This window comes from Adiantum capillus-veneris, chromosome 18, assembly GCF_014529385.1.
Source record: "Adiantum capillus-veneris isolate H3 chromosome 18, ASM1452938v2, whole genome shotgun sequence".
In the NCBI taxonomy this organism is placed as follows: Eukaryota; Viridiplantae; Streptophyta; class Polypodiopsida; order Polypodiales; family Pteridaceae; genus Adiantum; species Adiantum capillus-veneris.
Window position 1 is genome coordinate 118536823 of NC_140948.1, and position 23074 is coordinate 118559896.

Sequence of the window (23074 nt, forward strand, 5' to 3'; positions counted from 1 at the left end):
CCACCCACAATCTTGTTCATTTGTGGATCCCAAGCTCATGCACATGTAGGCCACTACATTTTGAGAACTACCGTCTTGGTTACTTTTTTTCAGACATTGCAAATCATGCTGTCATTTCCCTTTTTGAGCATAATACTCAAGAGACTGGCAAGTAGAATATTCTTTGGAATATGAAGATTGGCAACCAGTGGCATGTATTATTGGGGATGTTTTATGCTTTCTACGCCTTGATAGGTGAGATTCTCTACAACACAAGCGCTAGAAGAGCACCAATTACAAGGAAAGTTGGAATTTAGTTGGCAATTTGAAATAAGAATTGTATGTATACACATTCAGAAAGGAAGGTGAATGCCAAAAAAGCGACTGGTTACCATTAATGCAAAAACCACTTTTACAAGGCCATGTTACGTGGTTCCTTTGGTCCCCAAATCATACAATCAGTGCCAATGGGCAGGTGATCGCTTGGATGGTTATAGTTTGGAAGCCCACCTTTGACATCTTCTGATTCTGCAAATGGGACTTCAAGAAGACTCACAGGTTTTAAAGTATCAAAGGACGAAAAAAATATGTAGTCCAATGTGCCAGTGAAGTCTGGGGTACAATTTGTAAAATGCGGTTCCTCCTTCATGGAAGCATACAAGCTATGGAGTGGCAGACAACCCTGGTCTGCCGATGATGCAGTTGCATCATCTAATACACTTTGATCAGCTGAAGTAAGGTAACTATAAACCTGCACAAAGTGAATGTGTTATCAGCATGCTTCACCTTTCCATAAGTAAATGTTGATACACGGCACAATAATCGAGTCATAATCTAGGCCCGTCTGTGAAAGAAAAATGTGCCCCCCCCCAACACGCAAATGCGCGCATGCACACACCTCACACACACACACACACACACACACACACACACACACACACACACACATTTTTTGTAAATCTGATTTGATTAATTTACAAGTGGGAAACCTCAAACTGAGGAAAACCCACGAAAAAGAAGAAATACAAAGAGCGGAGCACTATGAAACTCCGAGGGCTAGAAAGAGTCAAAGTAAATCCTGTATAAGCAAAATGCACACACACCTCTCTCTCTCTCTCTCTCTCTCTCTCACACACACACACACACACACACACACACACACGTGCATGCACACAATATAGTATCTCCATAGGTTAACCCTCTGAGCTCCATTGAGCCCTCAACATGAAACCCAATAGGTCTGAGCCTGACTGATCTTTACCCAGCCCTTGCCCAGATAGTGAACGCATGCACGCACCCACCCACGTGCACAAAACAAAGGAAAAGGAGAGAAGTCTCTCCCTAGCACTCAATGGCAAAGAGGTTGCATGCATACAGGTAACTAGCACTTACCAGAAAACTTGAACTGGTGCAATATATACCTGATCTCCAGGGGTAGAATTGAAATCGCCGCATATAACTACTGGTATCTTGATGCATAGCTTACTTGATAGCAAGCTCTGAAAACTGGAAACACGCGCTACAAGATGCTTTGCTTGTGCCAACTTGACATCTACCCAATCAGGATCCCTAGACAAAAACATCTTCAAGTAAGGAAAGACTATCCATGCTACATTTCCCGTAGCAATATATTGAAACCTCAATCAAGGCTTCAATAGTCTTAACATGATAATCGATACCGTTTACTTATAAGATAAACTCATTACCAAAGCCTCCAAAAACTACAATACCAGTAAATATGTGTGTTTGCAATTACGAATGTACTATCCAACGCGTGAGACACTCTAAAGGCTGCAATGATACCCACGCAATCCCTTTTCAGCCGTATTCTTGGATCATTTGGATCACCCCTGTCTATATCACAGCTATCAAAAAGAAAAATCAGGTTACTCTTCATTTCATTGAAAATATATTCTAATCTTAGGCGATATGATTCAAAGAAGGTATATCTTGCATGGACAGTGCAACCACCTGGGTCGTCTCCAGAAGAGTCGTCATTTGAGCTTGCAACAACCGCAAAAGTACTTGGATCCACATTAGATTCACCAGATTGAGGTACAAGATCATTATACTGGATAACTGCACTCTCTACCAGAGATAATCTGCCAAGAACGATGGAGCCAGCTTTAGCCACAATAGAAAACATTGTTCGGTTTTAGTCTTGAATGTAGAACCAACTAATTTGAATGATAGGCAAGCCAATGATATCTTGTTACATTACAGAAAGGTGCAAGGACCAACAGTGTCCACATTGTGAATTGGCTGTGTCCCAGTAACTTTTTGGCCATTAGCCCATGGAGATGCCTACATTCCGAGCCAAGAGATGGACACTTACACGTTGATATGTTCATTTTTTCACAATATTTGGCACGGCATGATCTCGTTTACAAGGATTGGGAGCCATTTCCATAATACGCTTCACGTTTCAAGCCATAGCTTTTGACACTGTCTTTTGGGCAGTTGGACTCTCATCAACTCTCATCCAACCCAAAGTGGTCCAACCCAAAGAGAAAGGTCTCTAACTGCTCCTCATCTGCCTTCCTTATATGCCCACCTGACCCTACACTCGGTTAGGATTACTATTTTCTCGCTCAAAAGGCTACGCTAGTACCTATATAAAGACTCTTTCGAGGGCATGTAAGGAGGAAAATTAATCATCAGTTTTTGGGCGATGTCTCTCTTTGAGCACTTATGAAGACAACGAAGGCTTTGAGCTTTCTTGAAGACGACGAAGGCTTGAGCACTTGTGAAGATCAAGAAGGCCTTGAGCACTTGCAACAACTTGTTGTATTGGCCATCTTTTGCAATATAAAAAAAATACCCTTCGGGTCTAGGGAAGGAATTTCGCCTTCCTGTGTCTCTTGTGTTTGGTTTCTCCCCCTCTATCTTTTCAAATAGAAATGTCTGCTATTGTGATTCACCATCTGTTCTTAACGTACAGAAAGGCTTCACTCAAACTCAAAAGTCCTTCACATTCACCACATGCAAAACATGCAACATATTATTCTTCAGGACAGGGTGCACGCACCTCTAATTTGAACAACAATGGTGGCACTAAGGCTAAAAGAGACAAGTGCTCAATTTCGTTTCCAGCACGACTTGACTCATTCCCGGGGAAGGCACTCTCAATCTCCTACTTTTCTTCCCATTTCCGAAGCCTGACAGACATTGATGGCAGTTTTTGGGTACCCTATATATCAGTTTTTGGGTACCCTATATATCAGTCTCTTGTAAGCCGGATGCAAGAGAGCCGCAAAGTAATGGATAGGTCTCTTCATCCAATCCCACCGCTTTGTGATTAGGAGGAGAATGTCGTCTCTCTTGGGAGAGTCCTCGAGGTAATCACTACAAGAAGAGAGAGGAAATGTACTAAGTAGAGAAACAAGCATGTAGAATTTAAATATATAGAGAATGACATATGTAATAATAAATATGTAGTTATACCGTGTTCCATCGGGAGCCCCATCTAGGATTGTAGACTTCTCAATCTCCTTGTAAGCTTCCTCCATGAAGTGCCATAGAAGCCCAATAGTTGCCCCTTCCATGTCGGTCATGCGGAGAGCCTTGTACAAGGGCAAGATCGCAACGACAAGACCCTTAATTTCTTGCCAAAACTCCTCCCGCAAGCAAAGCCGTTGGATGGCTTTTGCATCTTGTTGGGAAGCAGCGGACTCTCCATTCATCCACTCCTTAAACTCATCGGAGACCATGGTCTTTTGTATTTTGTTTTGCACATCATAGAGCCGCTCTAGAAGTAGCCACATGGCGGCAAAGCGAGTGGCCGATGGCTTCTTCAACTCAAGGTCGGAGTAGGTGCGGTAAATGGCAAGCACCCTCACTTTGCCGTTGATGAAATTGATGATAGAGAGTGCTTGGTTGAGGATATCTTTCACCCAACCTAGCTCCCCTATGTCTTCAAAGAGAAGGTCAAGGCAATGAGAGGCACATGGAGTCCATACTATGGATGGAAATTCCTTCTCTAGCCTCTTACTCATTGCCTTGCAATTTGAAGCATTGTCGGTAATCACTTGCACGACATGCTCCGCACCAACCTACACAAGAGGCATTTGTGACAAGAAGAGTTAAAACTTAAAAATTAAAACATAGGACTCATTGGCAATTGCTCAAGACATAAAGGCTCGATTTACGGTTTTACCTCAAGAATGGCTTGGCGGATGTGCTTCCAAATGAATGCCCCGGTCACTTTCTTCCCTCTCGAACCCGCATCCACCGCCCGTAAGAAGTACGTGCCAAGAGGACAAGAAACAAGAATGTTGATGATGCCCCTCTTCTTGCGGTCGCTCCATCCGTCGGAGAGGATAGAGCATCCATACTTTGCCCAACCCGCACGTACGGGCTCAAGTGACTTGTCAATCCTTGCCCTCTCTTCATCAAGCTTCTTTGTTCTCATGTCATGGTATGACACACCCGTCCACCCTTCGCATGGACCAACCGCCGCAATTGCTATGATCATCCTCTTCCATCGCTCCAACCGAAGAATGTTGAAGGAGAGATTGCATTCAATCACCGTGCGGGCAATCTCTATTTCCGCGATTCTTTGTCTCTCCTTGAGAAAAGACAAGGGGCCGGAGCATCCACCCACCGATTTCGCAAGAGAAGTTTGCTTTGCCATCTTCGGAGGCCGGCCACCATCACTTGAAGACCCCTTGGACTTCTTGGACTTCTTGGAGGAGGCACTACCATCACATGAGGCCGCGGTGGCACCGGTAGCCATGGACATAGTTGGAGAGGCCTCTTCCTCCGAATCGGAGCTATCAACATCCGGCGACACGAACTCATCCGAGGTGACTCTACCCTTGCGTGTCTTCAATGGAAGATACTTTCTCTTGCATTCCGCAAGGATATCTTCGGGGATATTAGGACATGGCCCCGCTTGTCCTCCCATCTTTGTCAAGTGGATGATGAGACGAGTGACGGAAGAGGTCATAGCTTTTGGGCAATATTTGCACCACCACTTGCAAGAGTTTTGCTTGCCCCCCACCCGCTCAAAATATCGGCAATGCTTCTCAAAGGCTTCATGAAGAGGAGGCAGCATTATGTAGTATGTAGCTAGTAGCTACTAGTATGATGTATGATGTATCAATAGATTAGAGAGAGAGAGAGAGAGAGAGAGAGAGAGAGAGAGAGAGAGAGAGAGAGGGAGAGAGAGAGACCCAAGGAAGCTTGAAGGAGAGACCCGTCACGGTGTCACCCAAGGGAGCTTGAAGGAGAGAGATGGTAGACCCAATGGAGACTCGAGAGCTTGAGAGCTTGAAGCTTCAATGGAAGCACATGGAGATGAGAGGGTAGAGCATTGAGAGGCTTAAGGCTAAAGCTTGTAGCTTGTAGTTGTAGGTTGTGTTGGATAACAAAGGGGAAGGGTTGCTTAAATAGGAGAGGAAGAGCATGTGAGGCTTGACATTTGAGCAATGGGCATTGGCCCTTGGGCAATAAGCATGGCAATGTGCCAATGGCCCATGCGCAATAAGCATGGCATTTGGCTTCAAAACTGCCCGCAAACGGCTCCAAAAGGCCTACAAACTGGACGTTGCAAAACGGTCAAAAAGCTGCCAACGGTCATAAACTGCCGAAAAAAGTCACCAGACGGAACGAACGGAACGCACGGGACGGGACGGGTCCGGCCGGACGGAACGAGAGGTTCCGTTCGACGTACGAAAACTACCTTGGTGGACAAGATTCTTTATCATGGTGCCCTCTGAGTCTAATCACTTCCGGCGAGGGATTGGACGGAAACACAAAGATAATTACAATCTGCAAAACTCTGGAACACTTTCACTTCAAAACATCTTGAATGAGAGAGAGAAAGAAAGAAAGAAAGAAAGATTTTTTAACGTCTATGTCAGGCCGAAATCGGCCTATGAGACAAAACAGATGTACATGGTGTGTATGTCATCCGTCTATCGGAAAGACAAATGAATGAAACAAAACTGATACAAAACTGAACTGAATGTAGGTAGTGGAGTATCTTAGGAGGGATGGAGCTCTATCTCTCTAGGGGTATATGCATGTCTATATGCTCAAGGTAGTACAATCATGAGAATGCATCAAGCTATCTAGCTCCATCCTGTACTAATGGGGGGATGTAAGATGTGGTACATGGGCGGGGCTGGTGCCAAGGCTACCCGGATGAAAGCTGTCGGGTCGGCCCTCATCTGAGCTACTCGCTCCTCAGTGGCACGGCGCTCCCGGGCTCGGATCTCCTCGATCTGTCGGTGGTGGGAGCTCGCGCCCCTGTAGCCTGTGACTCGTGGTCGTCGTCTAGCTTGGTTCACCTCCGCCTGTGGGAGTGTCACTCCCCTCTGAGTGTCTGGTGAGGGAGGGGCGGCAATCCTCTGAAAGAAGTCTGTGAGCTGCGACTGTCTCCCCTCTGTCTGTGTAGCTGTGTGTGGCTGTAGCAGTGTGTCCCGATGGCTCTGTATCTCTAGTAAGAAACGTCCGAGCTGTCTCTGATCTCGAGAGTCCATGATCTCTCGGAGAGTGGGCTGTCCTCTGAATAAGGACTCATACCTACCTCTGATCTCAGTGTATGCTCTGCATCTACATACAAAGTGCTCCTCACTCTCTACCTCCTCTGTGCAGGCCCTGCAGACTCGCTCCTCCCTGGGAACACCAGTGTGTCTCCCGATCTCAATCTCTAACCTGTGTGAAGCCACTCTCAGCTGACCAATCGCCACCCGTGAGCTATGTGGCATATATGTGTCCATATAGCGTGGTCTCTGTATGAACCCCCCAGACAATATGGTGAGAAACTGGTCTCTGTAATCTGACCAGTTTCTCACAGAGAGAGAGAGAGATGAAATGTAATGATATATTACGTCTTCAAAAGGCAAAAATGACCTATGAGACCATACCAATACAAATTAGTGAATCTGATACCATGTTTGGGTACAAAAAAGAGATGCTAAAAAATGAAACTGGAGTGCTACTAGCTGGTACTCTGTGGGACAAGTGTGATCACTGATACAATGGGTGCCTAGTACATGAGGGTAATATAATGGGTCATGAGTCTATCCTCATCTGTACTCTGGATGTCGAGATAGTATGGGTCAAATCCTCAGCTGCTTTTTCCGTCGATGTTGTGAAGCTCCTCTCCTTAGTTGCGGGGTACTTTGTGGGACATGTGTGATCATTGATACAATGGGTGCCTAGTACCAGAGGGTAATATAATGGGTCATGAGTCTATCCTCATCTGTACTCTGTATGTCGAGATAGTATGGCTCAAATCCTCAGCTGCTTTCTCCGTCGATGTTGTGAAGCTCCTCTCCTTAGTTGCGGGCGTCTTGATCTCCCTAGCTCCAGTGCTCGATCAATGAGGGTATTGCGAATGTGAGAATGAGCTGAGCTTTGCAGCGGTGGCTGCTATTGGTAATCTGTCTCTGGGATTGTCTCTCTTCATGTCTAAGCTGTCCCTGTGTCTGTGTACAAAGAGAGGGAATCCACGCGAGAGACAAGAGAGTGGCGGCGTTCCGACACTAGCCCCAAAGAGTGGCGTCCCTTTCGGTATTTCTTTATTATTGTTTTGTAAAGGTGCAACTTCCCAAGGGTCCAACTCTCCGAGACACTGCGTCTAGATGCTCTCAAAAGCGTGGCCCTTAAGATACTTATAAACTGTACAAGGGATGCCCAAAAGCAAAGCCCCAAAAGCACTAAGTACCAAAAGCATCTGCTTTATTTATGGTTTAGGCCCCTCGGCCAAGGTTTTGTAAGTTGGTTGTAACCCACTTTGTCTTTTAGGCCACTCGGCCGGTCTTCAATAAGTTGGCAAATCTTCTTGTTCTTCTGCTAGGGTTTAGGCCCCTTAGCCAGAATCTATTCCATTGGTTGGAACTTGGTGGTGCCACGTCATTGACTTGTCATGGGAAGTTACATTTGAGAGACGGTGTATTTGACGCAATGGTGAATTAGACTTGTCAGATTCCTTCTTCACTTTGAGGCCCCCAAATCCTTGGTCTTAATGTGCACTGTCATGGGGACGGGCACCACGTGCAACGGAAAAGAACAGACTTGGCGCCCCTTTCGGTATTTCTTTATATCGCTTCAACTCAGTACAAGCCAGTACTCCGCGCTCTGCACCTTCACCTACAAGCGTGCTAAAGACTGAGCCCTCTACACATATTTAAAGGCCCTTGGCCTATGAAAAGCAGTTACACAAAAAGCTTCAAACTCAAAAGCATTTGGTCCCAAAAAGCTGCCAATGCGTTTTGTGGAAATCCGTACAGCTGCCACGTGGCACTGTCAGCGCGAATCGCAGGACTGTCCTTACAACCTGCCACATCAATATGTCAGCGTGTTTTGCGGGGGTTCCGTACAGCAGCCACGTCATCAACTCTTTACGCTAGATCTTTTGGTGGGTTTTGCTCCTAGTTCCTTGGGCCCCATCGGACGGGGTTCCAGAAGTTGGTACGAACTTCTTCCGTTGCTTCTTCTTCTTCTTAGGGTTTAGGACCCTCGGCCGGGATATGCACGTTGGCTCCGTTCTTCAAGTGGCTTGACACATTAGCAATTTGCGACTCAAGTTAGCTAAAAACAACTCAAGTTAGCTAAAAAATTGCAAGACAAATGCTCACATATGCATGTTACAAGACATAGAAACATAAAGCCCCTAATGAATACTCCGCCTGCAAATAACCATCTGGGTCTACGCCATGAGCTATTTAACGACTCCCTCACTACTACTCCCGCAAATAACGTAAAAAGGTCTCGGCCATATGATATAGAGGCCTTTTACAACCAAACGCCCCCCACACCGTAGCCTGCGTCGTTTGGAGGTGCTAAGAGTAACCACTACTCAGACTTCTTAATACTCCCCCCGTAAATGACCACGGGCCATGAGTAACAACAACAATACTCCCCCCACAAATAAGTTATAACCACGAGGGTCCGGGCCATGAGTATGTGCAAGCATTCTTAAACATCATTTCTCACTACTCCACCCTTGAGTAAATCACCAAGCATTGAAACCAATATTAAAACTAGAGTCAAACAATTCAAATCGACACCAAGATAGGTTTAAAATAGATACCATCCATTTCAAACAAATTCAAAACAGGATCACCAAACAAATTCTTAAACAGAACTTAGAAAACTGCTAAATCAAATTGAAAAAGCATTCCCGACATTAGTCAAGCTCAAAAGTCGACAAGCCTTCCGCTTTGAAACCTGCACCAAAATTAGGGTTAGATTTCTTCCATAAGGTGGTAGCCAACCGTAGCATGGTCCATAAGCTCTTGAATAGTCGAAACAGGCCTCGACAGACAGTTTTCCTGTAGCGATGATGGTAGTCCCAAGACATACCAATCACGCTGGACCTCCGAGGCTATCAGCTTAAGAAGAGACACGTGTTACGAGATATCCAAAAATTTCAAGTTGTAATTTGCTAGGGTTTCTCTGGCAAGCCTTTCAGGATACCCCACTTTGCCAGAATCTGCACTCTGAAGGAAGACGCCACTTCAGGCAAAAATTTTCTTGAAAGCTTGCCAAGTCCTTGGAGTGTGCAGCTTGGTAGCTATAAACATCCACCAGTGCATGGCATTGCCGTTGAGAAAAACAGCGGCTTGAAAAAAAATCATTGACCCTTCTCTTGCAAGTGATCTTTATGACTTATGGCCTATAAGACCGAGCGGTGAAGAAGAGAGCGCGCGATGCGCGATGGAGTAAGGGTGGCAGTGGCTAATAAGCTTGGGGTCGGGACACGAAGATTCTTTATATACATTTAAAGATTCTTTATATAAATTTGGAAGAGCCAGTTTGCTCTGTCTGCTCTTTGGTAGGACCGATATGCTTTCAAAAAAGCACACGTCTGAAGCCCTGATACCACTGTCACAGGGACGGGCACCACGTGCCAACGGAAAAGAACAGACTTGACGTCCCTTTTAGTATTTCTTTAAATTGCTTCAACTTAGTACAAGCCTGTACTCCACCGCTCTGCACCTTCACTTGGAAGCGTCGCACAGATTGAGTCCTCTTCACATATTTAAAGACCCTTGGCCTATGAAAAGCAGTTACATGAAAAGCTTCAAACTCAAAAGCATTCGGTCTCAAAAAGTTGCCAATGCGTATCCGTACAGCTGCCACGTGGCACTGTCAGCGAGGATTGCAGGACTGTCCACAGCCTGCCACATCAGCATGTCACCGTGTTTTGCGGGGGTTTTGTACAACAGTCACATTGTCACTTTTTACGCCTGATTTTTTGGTGGGTTCTGCTTCTAGTTCCTTGGCCCCCATCCGGCAGGGTTCCATAAGTTGGTACAAACTTCTTCCGCTGCTACTGCTTCTTTTTTGTCGCTTCCTCTTCTGCTTCTTAGGGTTTAGGCCCCTCGGCCGGGATATGGAAGTTTGCTCCATTCTTCAGTGGCTTGACACGTCAGCAGTTTGTGACATGCACTCAAATTCTAAGAGGGGGTGTTAAAGAGTTTTTGAGGTCATCTCCTTGCTAGTTACTGTGGGCTTCTTTGTGATTGTACCCAAGCCTCACGAGGCTCTTCTGGTATCTTAGAGTTCTTGGGGGGATGTCCATATTTCATTTAGATAGGCCACAAAAGGGGCACTTGTGACTGGGCAGCTGCCTATTTCTACGGATGCCTCTTCATTTCTTTATTTGTGGGTCATGGGGTATTTATATAGGTCGATCATATCAAGATCATGAATAAATGACAATAGCATCATACTTACTAAATTGATGCAACCAAGAGTAAACAGGTGTCTGTCCCGGGACCGTGTATAAGGATGTTGCATATTGACCCCACATAAGGGGAAGTAATCATTGGGGGAAGGGAGTGCTCATGAAAGAAACGCCATGCCTCTCTTGAGTCCCTACTCAAGAACAACTGGTGTAAGTCTCGCTCCATGTGAGCGCGCTTTTTTTGTCGTAGCGTCGAAAGGCTATCCAAGATTGTCTGTGATTGATGACCCCTAGGAGAAGATCCCTCTTAAGCTATGCTCTTGTCTCCCTACACTCCTCATCATACCAATTGTTCTATGGCATACTCCCCAAATGGCATCTCTGATCAGGCTAAGTATGTGGATATGCCTCTGCTGCTACATCAAGCAATGTCGCACTCTGTAAATTGGTGATCTTCTCCACCGAGAGTCCTGGCTTGGATGTTCCCCGCAAATAACCATCTTGGTCCGGGCCATGAGCTGTTCAAAGACTCCCTCATCACTCCTCCCGCAAATAACCTAAAAAGGTCCGGGCCATGAGATATAGAGGCCTTTTACAGCCAAACACCCTCCAGACTGCAACCTACATCGATTGGAGGTTCAAGCATACAACCAAACGCTCCCAAGAAATCTCATCTGCGTCATTCCGAGGTTCACACAATACCAAAACAACATTTCTCACTACACCCAGGAGTAAATCACCAAGCATTGAAACCAGTATTAAAACCAGAGTCAAACAGTTCAAATCGACACCAAGACAGGTTTAAAACGAATACCATCCATTTCAAATAAATTCCAAACAAGATCACCCAACAAATTCTCAAACGAAATTCAAAAAACTGGTAATTCAAGCTGAAAAATCATTCTCGACATTGGTCGAGCTCGAAAGTCGACAGATCTTCTGTTCTGAAACCTGCACCAAAATAAGGGTTAGATTTCTTCCATAGGGTTGTAGCCGACCACTGCATGGTCCATTACCTCTTGAATAGTCAAAACAGGTCTCAGCAAACAGTGTTCCTCTGGCAATGATGGTAGTCCCAAGATTTAGCAATCACAGTGGACCTCCAAGGTTATCAGCTTGGGAAGAGACACCTATTGAAAGATGTCCCAAGATTGCAAGCTATAATCTGCTAGGGTTTCCGTGGCAAGCCTTTCACGATACCCCACTCTGCCAGAAGTTGCAAATCGAAGAAAGATGTCTCAACGCATGTAACTTTGGGGAAAAATTTTCTTGAAAGCTTGCCAAGTCCTTGGAGTGGGCGGCTTGGTATCTATAGGCATCCACCATTGCCTCTAAGAAATACAGCGGCTTGAAAAATCTTTGATCCGTCTCTTGCAAGTGATTTTTATGGCTTATGCCCTATAAGTCAGAGCGATGAAGACGGGAGCGCGACCGATGCGCGATGGAGTAAGGGTGGGAATGGCTAATAAGTCCGGGGTCGGAAATAAAGATTCTTCATAAAAATTTGCAAACGAAGATTCTTCATAAAAATTTGGAAGCACCGGTTTGCTCTGTCTGCTCTTTGGTAGGACCAGTATGCTTTCAGAAAAGCACACGGGTGAAGCTCTGATACCACTATCACGAGACGAGCACCACATGCCAACGAAAAAGATAAGACTAAATAACGTTAAGCACTTCACATAAAAACTAAATTGAAAGAGATGCACGACACACGAGACGAGGAGTGGTGGAGTTCCACCCCAAGACAGCATTGGCCCCAAACCTTGGTGCCCCTTTCGGTATTTCTTTATATTGTTTCAACAAGGAACGATGCCGGTACTCGCGCTCTGCACTATAGCGTGCCAAAGAATGAGCCCGTGGCACAAATTTAAAGGCCCTTCGCCTATGAAAAGCAGTTACATAAAAAGCTTCAATTCTAGAAGCATCCGGTCCCAAAAGCTGGCGCTCAAAAGCTGCCCTCGTAAATCACGGAAATCTGTACACCTACCACGTCAGCAACACAAACCGCGGAAGTCCATCTAGTCTGCCACGTGGCACTGTAACGCAAAACGCGGCATCCGTACAACTGCCACGTCATCAATTTTTACGCTATCTTTTGTGTGTGTGTGGGTCCAGCTTTATTTATTGTCTTTGTGTCACTTGGGCCCCATCGGACAAGATCCCATAAGTTGGCGGGAACTCCTCTTCAGAATAGGCCTCTCGGCAAGACTTTGCAAGTTGATAAAACTTTTTCGTTCTTCTTTTGCTGCTTCTTCACTTAGGGTTTAGGCCCCTCAGCCGGGATCTGCACAGTGGCTCTATTCTTCATCGGCTTGACACATCAACAGTTTGTGACAATGCGATGGAGTCTTGAACCTCTGTAGCTCGGAGATAGGGGGCGTCTCCTAGCTTTAACCGTCTCAGCGTGTTGAAGGGTGACCCCTCTGTGTGTCCGTGTGACAGGTGGAGGACAGGTGGCAATAGGGTTGTGATCCTCTAGTAGTCTGCAAACTGCAATTGTCTGCCCCCCTCTAGAGCTGCTACAAATGTCAGCAATGTCTCTCTATGTCTATGTATCTCCACTAGACAACGGCCTAGCTGGCGCTGATCTCTCGACTCCATGATCTGCCGTAGGGTGGCCTGTCCTTTGAAAAGAGCCTCATAGATGCTCTACATTTGCAGACAACGTGCTCCTTGACCTCAATCACCCTCTCTATGCAAAGCTGACAGAACTTCTCAGCTCGAGGGGTATGAGAAGCTCTTCCTCTCTCTATCTCTAGCTGGTGTGATTATACCCGAAGCTGACCAATGGCCACTTGTGAGCTATGTGGCATGTAAGTGTCCATGTAGTGTGGTCTCTAGAGGAAACCCTCATCTAGCCTGGTTAAGAAGTGCTCACTGCAATAAAGCATCTTCGAGGGAAGTGGCTGGCTAGGTGCCATCAATGTGTCTCTGATGTAGTGCTGCCATATATCCTGCCTGAGTACCATGTTCCTCTCACTGTGTGACAGCTAGATGAAGGGCGAGTCCGGGTCACACAGGGAGGGTGGTAATCTATCCATGTCTAGTCCATGTGCTCCAAATCACTCTCTCACCTACAAGTACCAAGCCTCCTGCGCGCCTAACTCTGAAAGCTGCTTGGGGGCCTCGAAGGCTCTGCGTGTGGATCTATCTGATGGCATCTTTTGCATCCTTTAAAAAAGGCTAATTGTGTGGGAAATAGCCTCGACTAGCATGGATGAGGTAGCTAACTCTGCTCCAATAATGTTGTGTGGTACTGAGGCCTTGATGGGGAACAAGCAAGATATCATACATAAATGCGGTCTCTCAGTCTGTGTCCATCAGGTGGCTGATAGTCCAAGAGCCCATACTACTACAGCATCCATCAAAGCTGAGGTGACCAAAGTGTCGAGGAGCCACCCCTTGGTGCGGAGCTCTTGACAGTGTGCCTGATGACATCTCTCTAGCATGGCCAAAGCCGCATATTCTCTAGTGAGTCTGTTAGAATCGCCTTTGCATGGTGAAGCGCCCCTGACAAAGGTGACTCCCAAGTATATATAAGACTCCACCTCTAGCTGTCCACCTGCAATCATAAAGGCTGTTGCACTCCTGATTGCCCTGGAAGTATGAAAGATCAAGACCTTGGTTTTCGCAAGATTCACTGTCAGCCCTCTCTGTGTACAAAAGTCGTCAAGAGCCTCGAGGTCTCACTGTAAACCCTCCTCTGACTCAAAAATAAAACAATGCCATCAACATAAAGCATGATATGTATTGGGGTACCTCCAAGGTCTGCACCCTCGAGAGAGAGTCAATCATAAACATCTTGGGCCTAAAGGACAAATCAATACATCAGTCTTGTTTATACCTTCCACTTCACGTGTGCCATAGATGGCACAAAAAATAACAATAATAATAACTACACCTCAAAGCTATCAAATAGGATGAGCTATATTTTACAAAATTCTCACGAGCCTCATAAATAAGAGAGATGATTGTAAAGCAAGCTGAAGTCTAGAATAAAAGAGCTCATACTTTTGAATGCAAAGGGTTAACAATGAGATCATTATACCACCAAATCAAGAACATATAATGTCAAGTGGATAACCGTGAACTGCGATAGAAAATGCCACAGCCATCCTTCTTCTTTCCAGGTCTTTTCACATAAATGCTGGAGTATCCATGGCTGTCCAACTGCCCCTTGAAAAAACTTTCAAACTCATCCAGCTCCTACTAAAGAAAGGGAGATGATGTGAGATAACAAGAAAATTATTCAACTTGCATACTGGCGTGCATGAGATCCATTCAAAGTCGGAAAAGGTCAATATATCAACCGCAGCCAGAAGCTTCAAATCAAAAGCCCACACAGACCATTGGCTCACACATATGCATAGGTTTTGTCTTGTTACATCACCAGTATAATGACACAATGCGTGTATGTGCAAATGCACTTTTGTCAGGAATATTGCATACACAGACACAACACAGTGCATTTAGACATACTCGTTCCTACAAATAAACAGTTAGAATCACCTGTAGACATAAAATATCTGCCTCAAAACTAAGCAGACGTTCTAGCAATGCCTTGGATCGCACCTTCCATCTGAAAAGCGAAAGAAAGTTTTTAGTTCAAACTGTGGTTTCAAATAACCTTCTAAAAACTTTCAATTGTCAAATGACTGTCAAATTTCATTAGTTCCTTTTAATGCCACAAACTTCAGTGTTCAAATTGCTACCTGAGACAAGGTGATGGAGAATGTGGAAAGTAGGCGCTTTTCACATAGGACTGCACTCAAGACACCAGCACAACATCTGTGACATGTTTCAACTAATAATAACCTAGGGTAAGAGAATTACACATTGCTAACCTGAGCGAGAATGTTGTATGAAACAAGCCTGAAAGAAGAAACTACCAACAAAGAGTACATCAGTTGCTATCAACTTTTAAAAACCAGTCACCAAATCAAATGGCACAATAACTCCAGTTTGTAGTTGGCTCACCCTCATCATCAATAGTACAACTGTTACTTGAATCGCCAAGTGGAGTGAAAATAGGTTTGTATCGAGGTGTGCTATTATTTGACACCATGCTGGCTCTCTGCAAATGTTTGTTCAATAATAAACCATCCACCTCGTTCCCACACGTCACAACACATATATACTTTATAATATAAAGTCCTATATAGCTACTTGTATATGTTTATGTAGCTAGGCAATAAAAAGTCATGCGGTAAACATGAGCACCAGGTTTCAACGATGCACGTTGAGAAGACTAGAAGATTTTACATTGCTCATGTAGCCATCGACATTCTCTTTTTTTTTTGGCAGGAAAAACAGGTGGTATTACTGTGTATTGATGGTCTTTGAGGATGCTTGAGTCAGCCTGTCCTCAGGCAACCCTGCAGGTGAAGAGAAATATGTACAAATGCTCCTCGTTCAAAGTGGCCTATAGGAGTCGCATAAAATGAACCAGGGTGGCAGAGAATAATGTCATGTAATCCTATCCTACGAAACTATGAGGAACGTAGTGGTACGAGCCCATTGCCTGCTGGAAGAGCCAACGGGAGCAACCCACTGGCTGCATAAAGCGTGAACCATCTCTGTCCACTGTTAAGAGTACATGCTGAATTGAACCGCTACCACCAAGAAAAAGTTTGCAATGCAGAAGCGTAAAGAGAGATAACATGTGAGAGAGAGAGAGAGAGAGAGAGAGAGAGAGAGATTCACCGAACCAAGAAACTCGCCAATAAATTAGACGCTTATTACAATAGGGGCGAGGTTTTCTAATATACCCCTCATTTGAATTGCCCAACCCAATTCATCATGTCAAAAAAGTACAAAATGCCTAAAAAATAGGATCACATGGGGAATTCGCTTAAGATGTATAGCTTTAACGCCCTCTTTGCAACTCTCAGTATGCAGGAAGACCAAGTGGATAAAGAAGTTCTAGTAGTACGTCTACTACTGGATACACCTGGGATTTGCAACCGTCAACTTGTCACTATAATGATGATGCCATCTTGAGCACCATTTGCTTCATAGAAAGTTGAACTACAGACCACAAAACTTCCAAGATTCTTCAAGACAATGAACTTTAAAACGTAATCCTGCCAACACCAATGAATTGTTTGCAGCACATCCGTAGTGTTTTATATACCCCATGTTGGTTCCTTGCTAGATGCAATGTGATTTGAACACAAACACAACGATCCAACCACTGATGACTTGAACTCCAACACACAAGTATAAATCAAGTATCAGAGCGCCCGCCACCACTTGCCCCTCTCTGTCGCTCACATGCCTTTTTCTAGCTAAAGCATGTTGTTGCACCTACCACAAGACTGGAAAGCTAGAGCTTTTGTCAGTGCCGCCAGCACCACACTAGTAGACTTGGTTGAGTCCCTAGTAGAATCATTGAAATTGCTTTCCTCATCAAGCTTGCCTTTGCCTTTGTCCGTTGGAGAGCTCTTGCCTTTGCCTTTGGATGTGCAATCCCGAGACAAATGACCATGCTTTCCACAACTATAACAACAGCTTCGGCGCTTCTTTTTAGTTTCCAATGTAGTATGTGCTGATTCATCACCTCTCTAAACTCGAACCTTCCTTGGGAGAGTAAGGCGGCTTCCGCTTAAATAGAAAACAAGCTGAGATTGTCAAAATTCAGCTTTTCCTTTGTGATCCGTAGACATAAATTGTAATGCCTTTGCAACCATTTCGTACTCCTCCCGCAACTTCGTAAGTACCAAGGTAGCCAAGTACTAGTAAATGCACTTTCCATAACCGAGATGCCACAAGACGGGCACCACGTGCCAATAGAAAAGAACAGACTGAACAGACTTTTAGCACTTCAATAACAACTGAACTGAGAGAGAGAGAGAGAGAGACGACACGCGACGCGGAGTGGCGAAATTCCACCCCAGAGAGTATTGGCCCCAAACCTTGGCGCCCCTTTCGGTATTTCTTTATATTGCATCAACTCAGTACAAGCCAATACTCCAAACTCTGCACCTTCTCCAAGAAGCATGCCAGAGAATAAGTCCTTAGCACATATTTAAAGGCCCTTGGCCTATGAAAAGCAATTTACATGAAAAGCCTGCAAACTCAAAAGCTTCTGGTCTAAAAGCAATGCCAAAAAGCTGCCAGCGTACAACTGCCACGTCAATAGTCAGCGCAAAACGCGAAAATCCATACAGCCTGCCACGTCAGCACTGTCAGCGTAATTTTAAAAAATCTGCCACGTCATCAGTTCCACGCTTTGTGTGTGTGAGGGTCCAGCTTTATTCTAATCCTTTATGTCACTTGGGGCCCCATCAGACGGGGTCCCTATAAGTTGTTAGGACTTCTTCTTCTGTTGCTTGTTCTTCTTAGGGTTTAGGCCCCTCAGCCAGGATCTGCAAGTTGGCTCCATTCTTCATGGCTTTGACACGTCAACAGTTTGTGACAGTAGATAACTCTCCAAGTAGGGTGACCACTTGTATCGTCCAATCTTGATCAAACATGTCTCCGAGCTTTGACCACTGTCACAAATTAGTGGCGTGGCAACCCCTAGGGGTTACGGCCACCAAGGGCCTTTAACAAATGGACTAACCAGCCGAAGACTCTCTACCCTACAAACGCGGAAGTAATGACGTGGACCAGCTTTACGGATCAGCCCGGACATCGTATAATCTCTCTCAAAATTGTGTTCAATTGTTTCAGTTTCTCTCACGTGTGTTGCTTCAGATCTTTGGCTTGGAGTGTCCAAGTCTATTACAATGGTATTAGAGCTTAGACCATTCTTCTTCTACGAAGGATCCGATCCCTTTACTTGCAGCACACATAGATTCAGTCGATGAATCCAGCCAAGAGGAAACTATTGCACCCGATCACTTGGGTGAAGAAGAAACCAATGGGAATTCCAACAAGAGCCGACCCCTTTTTGAGGAATCGGGAGAGGAGTATGGTCTACTTCCATCCTCAGCCTTTGAAAGAATGGAGATACAGCATCAACAACAGTCAACAATTGTGCTCGAGAGATGATACGATACTCCAAGGATCCCCAGTATGTGAAAATTTTGATGAAGCATCCACTTGACAAGGTGCACTCTCGATGGCATGCCACCATTCACTCGCCTCTCTAGTCCACTCTGAAGAAGAAACCCACACCGGCGTTATACAGACAGAAAGTGTACTCGAAGATGAATCTGACGAAGTTGTAGAGCGACAAGCCAGAGCAGACTCATGAAGACCAAGAAGCAGCCACAAACAAAGAGTCGAGAGCAACTATCCCGCCTACTTGGGTTGCAAATCTACCTTTGAGGTCGCCAATAAACCGAAGAAGCGTGTTTGCATCAAGGATGATCCCAGTTCATCATCATCCTCTTTTGACAGTTCAGAGAGTTCCTCTTCCTCTGACTCTAGTACGGGAGCAAAAAAGACCGAAAGCGGAGAAAGACTGTCACAAAGTGATGATGTGGCATGGCCAACTAGAAGAGAAATGGACGAGTGGACAAGAAAAACTCAATCCAGAAGAACCTTGAAGAAGTTGAGGCCAAGGGGACTAGAAGGGGGCTAGGATTTTTGTCACAAGGCGGGCACCACGTGCCAATAGAAAAGAACAGACTAAACAACTTTAAGCACTTCAAATAACAACTGAACTGAAATGGAGAGAGAGATGACACGCGACACGGAGTGGCGGAATTCCACCCCAGAGAGTATTGGCCCCAAACCTTGGCGCCCCTTTCGGTATTTCTTTATATTGCATCAACACAGTACAAGCCGGTACTCGAGACTCTGCACCTTCGTACTGAAGCATGCCAGAGAATGAGCCCTAGCCTCATATTTAAAGGCCCTTGGCCTGAAAAGCAGTTATAGTAAAAAGCCTTTAAAACTCAAAAGGTTCTGGTTCAAAAGCAAAGCCAAAAAGCTGCCAACGCAATTTACGAAAATCCGTACAGCCTGCCACGTCATCATGTCAGCGCAATTTTCGGAATCTGTCTGCTGCCTTAGGGTTAGGGTTAGGGTTTCTGCAGTTTTAGGGTTAGGGTTTCCAAAATTAGGGTTTGCAGGCTTTAGGGTTATGGTTTTCAGAATTAGGGTTTGCAGGTTTTAGGGTTTGGGTTTTCAGAATTAGGGTTTGCAGGTTTTAGGGTTAGGGTTTCCAGCATTAGGGTTTCAGCAGTTAGGGTTTCTTGCAGAAATTAGGGTTTAGGCCCCTCGGCCACATCTGTACGTTGACTCCATTCTTTAGGCTTTGACACGTCAGCAGTTTGTTACATCTCCCCTTCTTGAAAGAGAGTAATCGTCCGCGATTACAGCATACCTGCAGGCTGCAAAACAACTCAAGTTAGTTCAAAAAAATTCCGAGGGACATTCCGAGGGACAATCAGTTTGCTCTTTTTATTAAGGAGTTAGCTTCTCCTTTCTGCTCTTTTGATCAAGGAGTTATCTTCTCCTTTCTCCAGATCAGAACTCTTGATATTCCGGCGTAGTAAAATTAGCCATCACACCCAGACCGTACTGATCTTCCACGGGTGTCTTGATGCACTAAAATTACATACCCAGGCAATCTCATCCAATTAGGAATATTCAGTGGTTGGCACATCACAATGCAACACAAATGCTCACATATGCATGTTACAAGACATAGAAACATAAAGCTGCCGATGAACACTCCTTCCGCATAACCTAACAAGGTCCGAGCCAGGAGATATTCAACGACTCCCTCATCACTCCTCCCGCATAACCTAAAAAGGTCCGGGCCGGGAAATATAGAGGCCTTTTACAACCAAACGCCCCCCAGACCGCAGCCTGCGTTGTTTGGAGGTGCTGAGAGTAACCACTGCTCAGACTTCTTAATACTCCTCCCGCATAACCATCCAGGTCCGGGCCGGGAGTCACAACAACAATTATTTCACAAGCATACAACCAAACGCTCCCCAGGCATCGGCCTGCGTCGTTCAGAGGTTTTCAAACATACAACGAAACGCTCCCCAGGCATCGGCCTGCGTCGTTCCGAGATTCAAACAATACCAAAACAATATTTATCACTTCTCCACCCACGAGTAAAATCACCAATCATTGAAACGAGTATCAAACCAGAGTCAAACAATTCAAATCAGCACCAAAACAGGTTCAAAACAGATACCATCCATTTCAAACAAAGTTTCAAACAATACTTTCTTAAACAAAGTTCAAAAGTATCTAACTATAAAACAACTAGAGAGCTCATTCAGGATTTTGTTCGGACAACCAAACTTTGAGGACGACTTGCTTGCCCTTCTGCATCACGGTGATGGTTCGGTTCCGGACTTGGAGAGTCACATCATTCTTGTCATGTCAAGGCATGCCTAATAGAACGTCACAATTGCCCAACTTCATGATGTGGAAATCAGCTTTTCCATGATAATCTTGAATAGTCACTGGAAGAGCACCAATGAGCGGTACTACTTTCTGAGTTTGCCTTGTGGCTAGCTCAGCTTCAATTTCTCCACCCTCTGCATCATAATCAAAGTGCATCTGCTTTAAGAATTCTGGATGGATAAAGTTCTCTGTAGCTTCGGGGTCAAAGAAAATAAGGGCTTTGAAACCATTGACTTTGCCATATGCTCGACACAATTCGTTTGTACTCTCAAGGCGTATGCCATAAATATCAGGAACTAGTCCAATAGCGGGTCTAGCTCTCTTAGCAGGAGGTGGCATTGGGGTTCTGTCGACCGATGGTGCGGGCGTCGGCTCCTCTGGTCTATCAGTGCGTTTGGGACAATTAGAATGATTATGCCCTGTTTGAACATCCAAAGCATCGGCCTTCTTGTAGAAGGTGTCTCGTTGTTGAGGTGTCAAACGAAGCCTTTGCGGTTGATTTTCACGAGACTCTCGAGAATTTGTTCGTTGTTGCTGAGAGTTGTGGTTAGTGGCCGGAGATTCTTCTATGGTAAACTCTACCTTTCCCTTCATCAGTTTGTAGCCGACCGCGGCATGGTCCATAAGTTCTTGCATGGTAGAGACTTGCTTATATAGACAATATTCCTGCAATGGTGATGGTAGTCCAATGGTGTATCGCTCGCATTGGGCCTCCAAGGGAACAGAGCTAAAGAAGGACACCGGAAGGTACACATCGAGAAACCTTTGTTTATATTCGTCCATGGTTTCAGTGGCAAGCATTTTCAAGTTGCCCCATTCTGCCAAAATCCGCACTTCAAACATAAAAGTCATGTAACTACATGCAAAAACTGTCTTGAAAGCTTGCCAAGTCCTTGGAGCATGCGGTTGTGTCGCGATTGAACTCCACCATTGCATAGCATTATCTGTAAGAAATCCCGCTGCTCGAGAAATCTTGGATTCTTCTGTATAGTTCCCTAAAGCATAGATGTTGTCGAATTGTTGTAGGAACTGCAATGCTTTCTTGCGATCTTTCACCCGGAAAAAGTGAAAAATTTGACTGTCATGCCACCATCTTTGAAATCTTTGGGTTGGTTTGACGCATATCACGGGTATGGATAATAAGGGTATCCATATGGGCTCCAACCATTGTAGCCTGGTGGCGGTGGTGGTGGTGGAGATGGGGGGAATGGCTGTGACAAAGGTGGTTGCACTGGATCAGGGTCAGATGGCTGCACCATATTCCTGAAGACTCCCCCGATCGGGACAGATGGCTGAGAAGGTTGCCGGTTGGAAGCTCTCGTACTATCTGGTGCCAGAGGAGGTACCACCTGGGGCATCAGAGGGGGTAACATGGAGTTCAAAAATTGTTGAAAACCTTGCAGCATTGGAAGATTCTGTTGAGGATGCCATGAAAGAATGTCGTGAAGCTCGTTGAGCAGAAACTGCAAATATTCTGTTGAATCCATGAATTCCAAGTATTGGGTTCTTAATTGGCTTATGCCCTGTAAGACACTACGGTGAAGACGGGAGCGCGCCCGATGCGCGATGAAGTAAGGGTCGGAGTGGCCAATAAGTCCGGGTTGGAGGGCGAAGATATCCTCAAATAAAGCTCTGTCTGCTCTTTTGTGGGACCGGTATGCTTTCAGAAAAGCACACGCCTAATGCTCTGATACCACTATCACAAGACGGGCACCACATGCCAATAGAAAAGAACAGACTAAACAACTTTACGCCTCAGATCCGACAATGGAGGTGAATATTGCAGCCAAGCTTTTGAAAGCTTTTGTGCTAGCAATGGAATTCGGAGGCAAAGGACAACCCCAAGGACACCTCAACAAAATGGGATTTCGGAAAGGATGAACAGGACAATTATGGAACGAGCACGAAGCATGCGGCTACATGCAGGCCTATCGCTTGAACTTTGGGCGGAAGCTGTAAGTATGTCTGTGTACTTAATCAATCGGTCACCCTCAACGGCATTGGATGGGGGAGTTCCAGAAGAGGCATGGACAGGTAAACCGGTGAATTATGCATTTCTCAAAGTGTTTGGGTGTGAGGCAAAATAACAACTGAACTGAAATGGAGAGAGAGATGACACGCGACACGGAGTGGCGG

At 45.3% G+C, this 23074-nt stretch overlaps 2 protein-coding genes across 5 annotated transcripts in view; both read right to left on the reverse strand.

Moving 5' to 3' along the window:
• Positions 1 to 275: 275 nt before the first annotated feature.
• LOC147436283 (carbon catabolite repressor protein 4 homolog 4-like) overlaps positions 276 to 23074 on the reverse strand; it is a 66708-nt gene continuing 43909 nt past the window's right edge. Inside the window, exons 2-10 of one of the 3 annotated variants that reach the window (XM_086489213.1) lie at positions 15599 to 15695; positions 15466 to 15506; positions 15334 to 15383; positions 15131 to 15200; positions 14706 to 14827; positions 1951 to 2081; positions 1710 to 1833; positions 1401 to 1548; positions 276 to 730 (exon numbers count right to left, since the gene is read on the reverse strand). In XM_086489213.1, the coding sequence (XP_086345339.1) occupies positions 392 to 730; positions 1401 to 1548; positions 1710 to 1833; positions 1951 to 2081; positions 14706 to 14827; positions 15131 to 15200; positions 15334 to 15383; positions 15466 to 15506; positions 15599 to 15695 (1122 nt within the window). In that variant the 3' untranslated portion in view covers positions 276 to 391. Of the gene's footprint in view, positions 731 to 1400; positions 1549 to 1709; positions 2082 to 14705; positions 14828 to 15130; positions 15201 to 15333; positions 15384 to 15465; positions 15507 to 15598; positions 15696 to 15883; positions 16277 to 23074 lie in introns of those variants that run through there. The other 2 variants (XM_086489212.1, XM_086489211.1) reach the window with 2 other exon arrangements.
• LOC147436284 (uncharacterized) lies at positions 2098 to 14650 on the reverse strand. 2 transcript variants are annotated; one of them, XM_086489210.1, is made up of 3 exons: positions 4136 to 14650; positions 3424 to 4031; positions 2098 to 3324 (listed from the first exon to the last, which is right to left on the reverse strand). In XM_086489210.1, exons 1-3 carry the CDS (start codon positions 5033 to 5035, stop codon positions 3177 to 3179), a joined length of 1656 nt encoding a protein of 551 aa, XP_086345336.1. In that variant the 5' UTR covers positions 5036 to 14650; the 3' UTR covers positions 2098 to 3176. The 2 variants fall into 2 exon arrangements, with proteins under 2 accessions (XP_086345336.1, XP_086345335.1); XM_086489209.1 differs by having other exon boundaries at positions 2098 to 4031.

Coding starts and splice junctions, on each gene's coding strand:
- LOC147436284 (XM_086489209.1), bottom strand. CDS start 5,035: ATGCTGCCTCCTCTTCATGAAGCCTTTGAGAAGCATTGCCGATATTTT. Junction 4,032..4,135: donor TCCGCCAAGCCATTCTTGAG/GTAAAACCGTAA, acceptor CCTCTTGTGTAG/GTTGGTGCGGAGCATGTCGT.